The sequence below is a fragment of the Geotrypetes seraphini genome, chromosome 10, assembly GCF_902459505.1.
Source record: "Geotrypetes seraphini chromosome 10, aGeoSer1.1, whole genome shotgun sequence".
In the NCBI taxonomy this organism is placed as follows: domain Eukaryota; kingdom Metazoa; phylum Chordata; class Amphibia; order Gymnophiona; family Dermophiidae; genus Geotrypetes; species Geotrypetes seraphini.
In genome coordinates this window covers 45552149-45564884 of record NC_047093.1, presented here as the reverse complement: position 1 = coordinate 45564884, position 12736 = coordinate 45552149, and the positions used below count along the sequence as shown (strand labels likewise).

The following is a 12736-nucleotide window of genomic DNA, read 5'->3' as shown; positions in this document are numbered from 1 at the left end:
TCATGAGGGGCATAGAGAGAGTAGAGAGGGACAGACTCTTCAAACTTTCAATAAATATAAGAACAAGAAGGCATTCAGAAAAACTGAAAGGGGACAGATTCAAAACGAATTCTAGGAAGTTTTTCTTTACCCAGCGTGTGGTGGACACCTGGAATGCGCTTCCAGAGGACGTAATAGGGCAGAGTACGGTATTGGGGTTTAAGAAAGGATTGGACAATTTCCTGCTGGAAAAGGGGAAAGAGGGGTATAGATAGAGAATTACTGCACAGGTCCTGGACCTGTTGGGCCGCCGCGTGAGCGGGCTGCTGGGCACGATGGACCTCAAGTCTGACCCAGCAGAGGCATTGCTTATGTTCTTATATTGTTAAAGGTAGCAAATTAAGGCCCTCTTTTACAATGGTGCGCTAAGTGTTTTAGCACAGATATATCGCGTGCTAAATCAACCCATGCACCAACTCTTAATGTGTCCATAGGATAACATGCACACGTTAGTGTTTAGCACGCTAAAAAGCTTAGCACACCTTTGTAAAAAAAGGGGTAAACCCTCCTTTTAAGAAGTCAAATTAGTTTTTTTTTTAAATTGCAGGCAACCTTCCTTTGGGATTTCAAGAACCTAGCAGCAGCCAATCAGCTAGCAACTCTGCATGGGCAGGAGCAAAGGCAGGTTGCTCCTACTGCAGTTCACCGCCAGACCACCAGCGATACTTAAGTTATGCAGGGGAGGTGGGAGGGAGGTATAAATTCTTAGAATCAGCTGGATCAGGACGTGGGATGGGGGGGACAGGGTACAGAACCTGACTGGGAGGGAGGAGGGCTGGGCGCAGAAACTGTCAGGGAGGGAGTGGGTGAGGGGGCTAGATGCATAGTCTAGCAGAGCAGCAGCGAAGGGGAACAGGGTGCAGAGCCTAGCAGGGCAAAGCTAGGGAATGTACTTGAATATTAGCTCCCCTGGTTTATATTCGAATCAACCTTTTTCCCTCCATTTTTTTGAGGTGGTGGGGGGAAGATTACCTTAGTTTTATTTGGGTCGGTTTCAGTGTTCCCTCTAAGGTGAGCGCATGAGCGATCGCTCACTATTTTCAGTGGCGTCGCTCATGCTTCTTCTGGTGTCGCTCACTCGAGCGGAGGTGAGAGGAAGCCGCGGCGGTGGCGGTCTGCCCTGCTCGCCTAAGATGCAGCAGCGGCGGCTCCTTTCATGATCCCCGCAATCAGTGGCGTACTAAGTGGGGGGCGGTCCGCCCCTTGTTCTCATTGGTGTAACGCCGGCCCTGCAGCTCCGGACTTCCCCACACCTGCCCCCCTTCGGATCACTATTATTTTAAATGTTATAGTGGCGGGGCTGTATCCATCAGTGGAGACATCTAACCTCGGCCTGCCCCGGAACTCTTACTGCAACAGTGACTTCCTGTTCCTGCCTAGACGGGCGGCTGCTGCAGTAAGAGTTCCGGGGCAGGCCGAGGTTAGACGTCTCCATGATGGATACAGCCCCGCGGCTATAACATTTAAAATAATAGCGATCCGGGGGGGGGGGAGAAGGTGCGGGGAAGTCCGGAGCTGCAGGGCCGGCGTTAGAGGGAGTAAGAGTTGATGGTTCCGCAGGGTCCCGCGGGGGGAGGGAGGAAGGAAGAAGAGGAACCGAAGCATGGCAATTTTGGGGGAGCAGGTGTGGGGAAGTCCAGAGTTGCAGGGGAGAGTGTTGCGGTACCAAGCTGGAGGGAGAAGGAAGATGAGGGAGGGAATGAAAGGAGATGCCAGGGCTTGGAGGGTAGGAGGAAGGTATGCCAGACTAAGGGAAAAGGAAGGGGGAGATGTGAGAGCATGGAGGGGGAGCGAAAGATGGAAGAAAAGGAAAGGAGAGAGATGCCAGAGAATCAGGGAAGGGAAGATACCAGACTATGGGGTGCAAAGGAAAGAAAGGAGAAGAGAGAGATGCCAGAGCATAGGGGATGGGGTGGTGACAGAGAAAAAAAAAATTGAGAGGTGGCAGAGCTTTCTGGCTTTGGGAGTGGGCAAAATCTGGAAGGCAGTGGGGGGACACGGGAAGGAGGCACTGGGGGCACTGGGGGCACTATGGACACGGGAAGGAGGCACTGGGGGCACTAAGGACATGGGAAGGAAGGAGGGAGGGAATAGAAAGGGACAATTGTTGGGCCTGAGTGCAGAAAGAAAGAAAGGATACACAGTCAATTAATAGATGTCCCCTTTTGATGAAAAAAATAAATGGTCACGTTACCACTGACTTACTTTCTCTTCAGCAGAGTCAGCATCCGCACTGAGGTGCAGGAAGGTCCCGCGATGACTCGTCTGCTGGCTCTGCTCTCGAAGAAGTAAGTTACGTTGGAGGGGGTGGACCCGGCAGACGCAGTCATTGCGGGACATTGCCGCAACTCCCTGCGTCTGCTGGGTCCACCCCCTCCAACGTAACTTACTTCTTCCAGAGCAGAGCCAGCAGACGAGTCATCGTGGGCCCTTCCAGCATACGGCTGCTAAGTCCGCTCTAGAGCAAGTACGTCAGAGTGGGGTGGATTGGCAGCAGGCAGCTACAATCATCGAGGGACCTTGCTGCATGAAGGGAGAGAAAGGAGCAGGACTGGTGGAATGGAAGAGTGGTGGAGGGAAAGAAAGGGGGCAGGGTGGTATGGAAGGGTGGTGCTGATGGAATTGATGTACAGAGAAAGGGGAGAGACATAAGGGGGAAGGATATTGGAGGGAAAGAAAGGGGGAAGATGCTGATTGAAGAGGGGTGGATGGAGGGAGAAAGGGCAGACATTGGATGGTAGTGGGGAGCCTATGCTGGATGGAAGTGCAGATGGGAGAGATAAGGGAGCAAATGCCAGAAGGAAATGGGAGGAGAGAAAGAGGGGAGCAGATGCTGGATGATAAGTGGACAGAGAGAGGAGAAGGTACTAGATGGAAGGGTTGGAGAAAGAGGGTACATGATGGAAGGAGGGGATAAATAAAAGGAGGACACATGATGGGGAGAAAAGAATTGAGTTAGGGAAACACTGGAGGGGTGAGGGAAAGAGGTGGCAAGCTTTAGGTAGACAGTAAAAAAGGACATTGATGAGAGGGTAGTAAGAACATAATCTAGACCAGTGGTTCCCAACCCTGTCCTGGAGGAACCCCAGGCCAATTGGGTTTTCAGGCTAGCCCTAATGAATATGCATGAAGCAAATTTGCATGCCTATCACTTCCATCATATGCAAATCTCTCTCATGCATATCCATTAGGGCTAGCCTGAAAACCCGATTGGCCTGGTGTTCCTCCAGGACAGGGTTGGGAATCACTGATCTAGACAGATGCAGAAAATAAATTGAAAAGGGAAATGAGGGAAAAAAGGGAAAGGGATTGGAGGAGAGGTGTGGGAGAGGGAAGGAGAGGAGAGAGATGCCAGACCAATGGGGGTGAAAGGAGAGATGGAAGGGGGAGGCATACAGTTTCTGGAAGGGGCATAGAAGGAGAGAAGATGCCATATAGGGGAAGAGAGACGGCAGACAGTGGATTGAAGGAAGAGAGTTACAAGAAGATGAGGAAAGCAGAAACCACAGAAGACAAAGGTAGAAAAAAATTTATATTTATTTATTGCTTTAGGAGACATGTGTCACTGTTTCTGTGAAGCATTGTATGCAGAGTCCAGCTTCTTGCTGGTTCAATTTAACCTTTGTCTATGTATTTTTATTTTATCCCCCCTTTTACAAAACTCTGAAGCGTTTTTTAGCACCAGCCGTGGTGGTAGCAGCTCTGATGCTCAGAATTCTATGAGCATCAGAGCTGTTACCTCCATAGCTAAAATCCACACTACAGTTTTGTAAAAGAGGGAGGGGTAAGTTTGTGATTACATATTCCATACTAGGCGAAGGTGTGTTCTGTGTGTTCGAAAGACATAGTTTTCTGTTAGGATTGACGGTGTAGGATTGATCTGTGTAGGATTGGTCTGGCTTGTTTAGTTTTACAATGGGTGTATTGATGTACTGTTCACTGCAATATGTAAGATGCTGCCTTTTCCTAGATACTCATGTGTGACGTGTGGCTTGTTACTAAAAATCATGTTTTTCGTACAGATGGGGGGGGGGGTGCCAAAAAATGATGGGCCCCGGGTGTTACATATGCTAGGTACGCCACTGCATTATGTAAAGATACCAGAAAGCTGGCGAAGCAAAAACTTTAAGTAAATTGTTATTCTTCTAAGTTTTGAATATTTAACCCTCCCACAATCTCATGGGCACTCGTTTCAAGTTTCAAGTTTATTGAGATTTTGATTTAAACGCAATATCAAATATTTTCAATGTGTATAACAAAAATAAATTTTGGGAAATAAATAAAACCATTTGAACAATAAACATAAAAACATATCCATAGATGATTAAAAATACATAAGGAGTACAAGGATAAACTACATTTGTTTAAAAATGCGTCCTCCGTGCCTGCTCATAAATTTGTGGAATATGTAACTTGTCGCTCATGCATATTTTTTTTTTGCACACACCTCATCAATTCTTAGAGGGAACATTGGTCGGTTTATATTCGAGTATATACGGTAAGTCAATATTCAGCACTGGCTAGTTAAGTTTATAGCAACCAAAGATAGGTCTGCTATTTGCGCAGTCTGATTTGGCTGCTAAACTTAGCCGCTCAGCACCGAAAATTGCTGGTTATGGCGTGATATAGCTGGTTAACATTTAGACACTAAGGGCTCCTTTTATCAAGCTGCGTTAGCGGGGTTAACGCACGTGACGTTTCATCACGCATTAACCCCCCGCGCTGGCCTAAAAACTAACGCCTGCTCAAGGGAGGCGTTAGCGGCTAGCATGGCCAGCGGTTTAGCGCGTGGTATTACACGCATTAAACCGCTAGCCCGGCTTGATAAAAGGAGCCCTAACTGGGAATATTCAGCGGAGATAACTGGTTATCTCAAACCGAATATTCACATTTAACTGGTTAAGTGCTATTTAGCCAGTCAGTGCCGTTTTTGACCAGTTAAATCGCGTTGAGTATTGGCTGGCAAGTTTTGATCCTTCTTGCTCTGTAGCAGTCCTACAAACTGACTCAGTTTTCCAACTTTTAATCATCTGCCTTTCTTGAGAAATTATTTTCTCTATGTATTAAAGAATGCTTAAAGCCATCGTTGCACACCATGAACCAAAATGATTATAATTTAGAAAGAAATCTTTTTTTTCAACTTTACCCAAGCTCTATTTTCTTATATGATTAAGAAAATCCATATTTTTTCTTTCCATGAATAACCTCTTGGGCAAAAGAGCTGAGTAGTATTTAAAAAGAAAAAGCCAAATAATTGTGACAGGTTAAGGGATATGAAATACTGGTTGTTTTCATAACACATTTCTAAAAACTTTTTGAAAAAGCTTTAAATACATTTCACTGCCCTTTGGGAGGTTGACCATTGATTTGCAGTGAGCTTCAATGGTCACCTTGTTTCTGAAACTTTGCCAATGAAGTAGAAGCTCATTACCTTGAAAATAATTCATTCAGCAGCTAAAGGCCAAATGGCCCATCTGCAGCATCCACTATCTCCTCCTCTCCCTGAGATCCCATGTGCCTGTCCCATGCTTTCTTGAATTCAGACACCGTCTTTTTCTCCACCACCTCTTGCTATAGTGATGTCTTTTAAAGACCGCCGTCAATCACTTGCGAGCAACACAAAACAATTGGCTGCAGTTTGCACTTTTTATATATTTTTTTAATGAGCATTTTTTTCTGATTAAGTCTGACTAGTGTTGCCTCTTATTTGTTTCATCCATGGAAATGCCTACAATAAGATGCTAAAATTCTGGCCACTAACCTTCAAATTCTATATAGGTTGCCCAAAGTTGGGCATCCAAATTTAGGTGTGGATTCCAAAGGCATGCATAAACTAATCAATCAGTTCAGTGACAACTGATTGAGTTTAATTAGAGTTAATTGACTTTAATTTGGATTTATGTGTGCATCTGCCTATGTGTTATTCTATAACTCCGGGTGCACCAACTGTCTCACATGCAATCCTTAAGAGGGCAGTGCCTTGTGAGTAGCATGGGCAGATAAGACATAAGAACTGGGTCAGACCAGCGGCCCATCATGCCCAGCAGTCCGCTCAAGCGGCGGCCCTCTGGTCAAAGACCAACGCCCTAAGACTATCCCTATCAGCGTATGTCCTTGTTCAGCAGGAACTTGTCTAACTTTGTCTTGTATCCCTGGAGGGTGTTTTCCCCTATGACAGGCTCCGGAAGAGCGTTCCAGTTTTCCACCACTCTCTGGATGAAGAAGAACTTCCTTACGTTTGTACGGAATCTATCCCCTTCCAACTTTAGAGAGTGCCCTCTCGTTCTCCCCACCTTAGAGAAGATGAACAACCTATCTTTATCTACTAAGTCTATCTATCCCCTTCAGTACCTTGACCGTTTCAATCATGTCCCCTCTCAATCTCCTCTGTTCGGGGGAGAAGAGGCCTAGTTTCTCTAATCTTTCGCTGTAAGGCAACTCCTTCAACCCCTTAACAATCTTAGTTGCTCTTCTCTGGACCCTTTCGAGTAGTACCATGTCCTTCTTCATGTACGGCAACCAGTGTTGGATGCAGTACTCCAGGTGAGGGCGCACCATTGCCTGGTACAGCGGCATGATAACCCTCTCCGATCTGTTCGTGATCCCCTTTTTTATCATTCCTAGCATTCTGTTCGCCCTTTTCGCCGCTGCCGCACATTGCATGGACGGCTTCATCAACTTGTCGATCAGAACTCCTAAGTCCCTTTCCTGGGAGGTCCCTCCAAGTATCGCCCCGGACATCCTGTATTTGTGCATGAGATTTTTGTTACCGACATGCATCACTTTACACTTGTCCACATTGAACCTCATCTGCTATGTCGAAGCCCATTCCTCGAGCCTGATTATGTCACGTTGCTGATCATGGGCATGCCAAATATTTAGGTCTAGAGTTATAGAAGACCAGGGTTAAGCACCCAAATCGCACGCCAGGATATACATCAGGTCTCAGCTGGCACATATATAGAAACACAATGGCAGCTAAAGGCCTAAAGATCCACCCAGTGTGCACATCCATAGCATTCACTATCTCCTCCTCTCCCTAAGAGATCCCACATGCTTGTCCCACACTATCTTGAATTCAGACGCAGTCTTTGTCTTCATCACCTCTACCAGGAGACTATTCCACGCATCTACCACCCTTTCTTTAAAAAAGTGTTTCCTTAGGAAACTCCAGAGTGAGAGGCCATAGGATGCAGTTAAGAGGTGATAGACTTAGGAATAATTCTAAGGAGATACTTCTTTACAGGAAGGGTGGTAAATGTGTGGAATAGTCTCCCGATAGAGGTGGTGGAGACAAAGACTGTGTGAGTCCAAGAAAGCTTGGGACAGACATGTTGGATCTCTTAGGGCAGGGGTGTTAAAGTCCCTCCTCGAGGGCCGCAATCCAATCGGGTTTTCAGGATTTCCCCAATGAATATGCATGAGATCTATTTGCATGCACTGCTTTCATTGTATGTTAATAGATCTCATGCATATTCATTGGGGGAAATCCTGAAAACCCGACTGGATTGCGGCCCTCGAGGAGGGACTTTGACACCCCTGTCTTAGGGAGAGGAGGAGATAGTGGATGCTGCAGATGGGCAAACTGGATGGGCCATTTGGCCTTTATCTGCTATCATGTTTCTATGTTTCTATTTGCCTTCACATACTTGAGTAGAGCCCTATTCTAGGCTGTGCCTTCTTTCAATGTGTCTCTGCACAATTCAAGTCAGAGGGCTTAAAAAAAATGGAAAAAGAGAGCTGCAAATTTCACTCAAGGTGGCAGTGAAATGCAGAAAAGGTCTGTATTTCTCTGACTTAACAATACCATCCCAAAACCAAAAAGCTCCAATCCCCAAAATATACCTGGCCCAAGGATTTCGGATAAAGGATCTTGTATCTATACTACTATTTATATTGATGGAAAGTTCTTGAAGTTATTCAGAGGGGCCCTTTAACTAAGGCCTATGGCCAAAATGAGCACAAAAAGGTACATTTCAAAATATCAATGTCATAGCCACAAAAGCAAAGTTTCAGGGGAATAATAGCTATTTTCTATACTTTTGAGACAGAATTGAAAGTGATATCATAACATTTAAAAAGCTTTTAAAATCTTATTTATTTAAGGACGCCTTTGATTTATAATACAACTAAAGGACGCCCTTAAACAATTTTAATGCATAAATTTTTTAGCATAAATTTTTATTCATAAATTTTATCCTACCTTTCGTTCTTCCCTGGTTTTTTGTTTTTTTCTTCTCCCACATTGTAACTTTACCCTCCTTCCCTACCTTTCATGTGAGTCTTAATTGATTTTGTAATTTGGTTAAAGTTTCTATATTATATTATTATGTACATCGCCTAGAATTTCGAAATAGGCGATCCATCAAATGTGAAATAAAACTTGAAACTTGAAACTTGAAACTTGAGGCAATTAAGAAGGAACATTAGGAACCAAAAAAAAAAAATTGTTACCGTACATAGTGCATTCAAAGCAATTTAACTGGCCAGGAGAGGCAGCAAGACTGAGAAACTTTCCTTGAGTAACTCAGAATGCAGTATATTATGCCACGGTTCTGGTTCTCTGCAGAGTCAGCACTTTTCTGTCCCTTTTGTTCGGAGCTGCTGTCCAAAACCCTCTCTGCTTTATACTCATAATCTTATTTATCTCCACTTTATGGAAACCCTGCAATGCAGTTTTGTTGTTTCTTTAAATGAGGGGAAAAAAAAAAATCAATAAAGACTTCTATTGTGTACATCTCAACATTAATACCTGGATTCGGTGCATCACGCCACATTGTCAAATGTTTAAAAGACTAAAGGGCTTGATTCCCAACCTCATTTTCCTAGAGTCTTTTATTATAGCAAAATCTGTTGGATGTTTGTGGAGACAATGATCTTGTTCTTACTCAGTGGTCTGGGGCGGCGCATGACCCGGCAGCTGGCAGCCCGTAGACCTTCACAGCTCTCTGGCCTCTTGGCCATGCGGGCGGCGTACCCGAAGCCCCTAGGGGGCCGCCGTAGCACACGGAGGTCAGGGCATGGGGAGTAGAGTCCGGCGCCAGGCCACGTGGCGCCGCACTTGCTTCTTCGCGGCCGCCCCCACCACCCTGCGTGAGGGATCGAAACTCCGGTCGGCGATACGAAGGAGGAAATTTTTTTATTTTTTTTTGTGTCCATGCGGGCGGCGCTCCGTAAGCCCCATAGGGGGCCGCCGTAGCAACGAAGATCAAGGCATGGGACATAGAGGCCGGCGCCGGGCCACGTGGTGCCGCACTCGCTCCTTGCGGCCGCCCCCCCCCCCTCCCCTCCCGGTGTGAGGGATCGAAAACTACGGGCGGCAAAAACCAAGGGTTTGGTGGCCGCGAGTGCAGTGGTTTCCCCATCCGCCTGCTCCTCGCACACTTACCGGCTCTTGAGTGCAGAGCAAAGCGGATAGGCTGGCGTCTCAATGGGCCTGCTTCTTGGCCGCGCACTGATGCTGGTCACACCGCGCAGCAGAAGATGGGCTACGTAGTCAAATGAGAGGTGAAGTCGCTGGAGGTGGGCTGCTGCCTAGAACCGCAGGATAAATATTTTTGGAGGTAAGAAAGTCGCGTCGGTCTCCCTGGGTCACCGTCGGGAAAAGGGGCGACTTCTCTTCCACTTCCCCTTCTTCTCCTAACCCCTACCTCCCCCGGCTTCCTTCGCTGATTGGTTCCTTCTCCTCCCCTTCCACCCTCCCCCCTCCCATCTCGCTCCGGCTTCGGCCGATTTGGCCTCGCTCCTCCCTATACGGGATCAGAGCTTGTTCTTACTCAGTGTTCTGATGTGACATTTTCTTCCAGTGTCAGCTGAAAGTTTCACTTGCAGTGTCCCAGAAAACGAGGGAGAAACTTTCTTGAATATAAGGTTACCAGATGAGGTTTTCCTAATTTCATAACCATTGCATTCTTGGTATTGTGGTCTTCTTTTCCTATCACAGGGGTCCTTTCACTAAGGCATGCTAGCCAATTTAGCGCATGCGAAATGCTGACGCATCCATTATATTCTATGGAGGCGTTAGCATTTAGCGCTTGCCAACTTGGCAAGCGCGCCTTAGTAGAAGTGGGGGGCAGTGATTACCTGGAAATACTGTTCTGAAATGTACCAGTTCACCTCCAGACCGGCCCTGAGCCGCCAGTGGGGGGTGCCAGCAGGGAAGAGGGCCGCGAGAGGCACGTCCTGTAGGCAGTCAGCTGACGCCGGCACCTCTCCTCCTCCTCAGTGTGTCGCGGCACACCTGAAATCTCAGGAGTCACACTTGTGTGCTGCGGCACACAGTTTGTGATACGCTGATTTAATGCCATGGAATATCTCTTACTGGCTTTTATCTGACACTTAGCAGTACCTTCTAAGGCTAAGTGTCAGTAAACATCAGTTCCTACGGGGTTTTTTTTTTAACTTTATTTGTGTCAACTTGAAACAGCATACAAACAATGAACAACAATCACTGCTCGAACACAGCAGCAACATCAACAACATAAGTGATCATAACACTTGTGCAGCAAAAAATATCACAAAACCATAGTCAGCTACTCTGCCTCTAAGGGCTCCTATTACAAAGGTGCGCTAATGGTTTTAGCACGTACTTAGCGCACGCTAAAATGCTGTGTGCACCAGCCACTACCGCCTCCTTTTAAGCAGGCAGTAGTTTTTCGGCTGATCTTCTGCATGTGCTAAACACGCTAGCGTACCTTCGTAAAAGGAGCCCTAAGTTTATGCTACATCAGGATGATGGCCACTACAAATCAATACCATGTATTATGCTGTAGTGTATATATATATGCATGTATATATATATTATATATGTATATAGGTGACAGGTCAAAAGCGCGCAAGACAATCGTGCGCGGACAAAAACGCACAGACAACTCAGCGCTAACACAATTGCGCTCACAGACAATTGCACGTAATTGTCTTTAGCGCAACTATATCTCCGCGCAAGACAATTGAGCGCAACGATAACTGAGTGCAAGACAATTTAACGCAAGATAACTGAGCGCAATGACAATTCAGCGCATTCAGCGCGCCACTAGAGGCCGCTTGGCAAACGAAGGACACGCGCACGTATAGCACGTGAACACGTGATCATGTCAACGCGTGTTCAGTATGATTCCCTTGACTCTTTGCGTTTTCAATATAAGTCACATGAATGCATTTTCGTTACTATGGTTACGTTTCCACATTATATATGTCCTCCGAACAGCCCGCCTTCCTTTCGCTGCCTGACCGTGTCTGTTATAGGTAAAGATCTGGTTTTGGTAGTACTTGATCTATAACGAATATTTGTCTTGCGCGGATTTTTCTCGCCTCTGGTGAAAGCGAACGTACTTCCACATTTCTTCATTTACAGGTATATATATTTGCACTAGTAATTGGTTCCTGAATGACAGTCTTATGATTTTTCATCTGGCTTTATGTATGGCCTTTTGGGCTCCCTTTTCGATGCACTGTTGTGTTTTTTTTTTTTTAATATGGCTGTTTTTTAAAGACATTACTGATTTGATTATTGTAGACTGTTTTAATGATTTTATGGATTTACTGATTTGTATTTTTGTAGGGTGTTTCTGTGATGCTGCTGTTATTTTAGCTATGTTCAAAGGTTGGTGAATGTTTTTTATATATACCTTGTCTTATTTTTTATATTTTTAATGTGAGTGACGATTCCCTTTCATGTTATTCTTCTATTGTATTTTAAAGGACCCCTGAGGAAGGCAAAACACTGCCGAAACACAGCTCGTGTAGGGTCAGATCACCAGAATACAGCAATATAGAACACAGTGATTTTATTTTCCTGAATTGTGTTTGGCTTTTATTACATTGTGACATTGTGTTTGAAAAAGGTACTAATAAATTATTACATTTTAACTCTTGGAAGTCCAGGGCCTGGTTCCACATTCTTTGCTTTCATTTTTTTGTGGCCCCTTGGTCCATCGCTGGGGAGGTCAGGACTGTCCTAGTGACGTAGACCATTCCAACAAATGTATACGTAGGCGGTGATGATGTACCGCTGACGAACTGAAGCAGTAAAAGGCGGGGAGCTGAGACACTTGTGGCTATACAGGTAAACGTTTGCATTTGTTGCGTGGCCCTTGTCACTACCACTTTTTGGGACCCCTGAAGAAGACGTGTAGTTCGAAATACGGACCATGTTGGGTCCCATATTTTATATCAAGTGGTCTGTTTGTACGCAACAATCTGTTTGTTTGTTCTAAATAAACTTTGCCTGCAGCCTGGAGTCTGTCCAGTTGCCACAAGAGCACATGTACCTGCATCACCATAACATTAACACTGGTCACCAACTTTGTTGATACGCATATGGAGTTCTCTAGCAAAAGCCATCTATCCTTTGCCAGGCCATTACTATTTAGCACAACTATCTGGGCTGCTAAATACGATGCTATTTTTGGAGCAATAGCGTAAGGGAAGTTCTGCATCTTTACACAAAAAAAGGTAATTAAATGTAAAAATTTACATTTCACTGTATAAAAAAATAATATTTACTCTGCTAGTTAAGCACATTGCAAAGTAATTAGTTTCTATATAAAGTAACTAATTACGTGTAGCCATGGTTACCTGAAACTACAGTATATTTCACTTCAAAGGCATCATTGAAACATCTTTTCACAGTCTCAGCAGGTCCCTTTCGATTAAATTAATTTCTGCTCTAAGAACATTTTTCTTTCAACTTAGGACT

General features: G+C 45.3%; 1 protein-coding gene across 3 annotated transcripts in view; it reads right to left on the bottom strand.

Annotated features, from left to right (window-relative positions):
• SHISA6 (shisa family member 6) overlaps positions 1–12736 on the bottom strand; it is a 417913-nt gene that overhangs the window by 119149 nt on the left and 286028 nt on the right. The window contains exon 6 of one of the 3 annotated variants that reach the window (XM_033961571.1): positions 767–794. The exons of the other annotated variants lie outside the window; for them this stretch is intronic. Within the exon in view, the coding sequence (XP_033817462.1) occupies positions 767–794 (28 nt within the window). The remainder of the gene's footprint in view (positions 1–766; positions 795–12736) is intronic. 3 annotated transcript variants of the gene reach the window in all.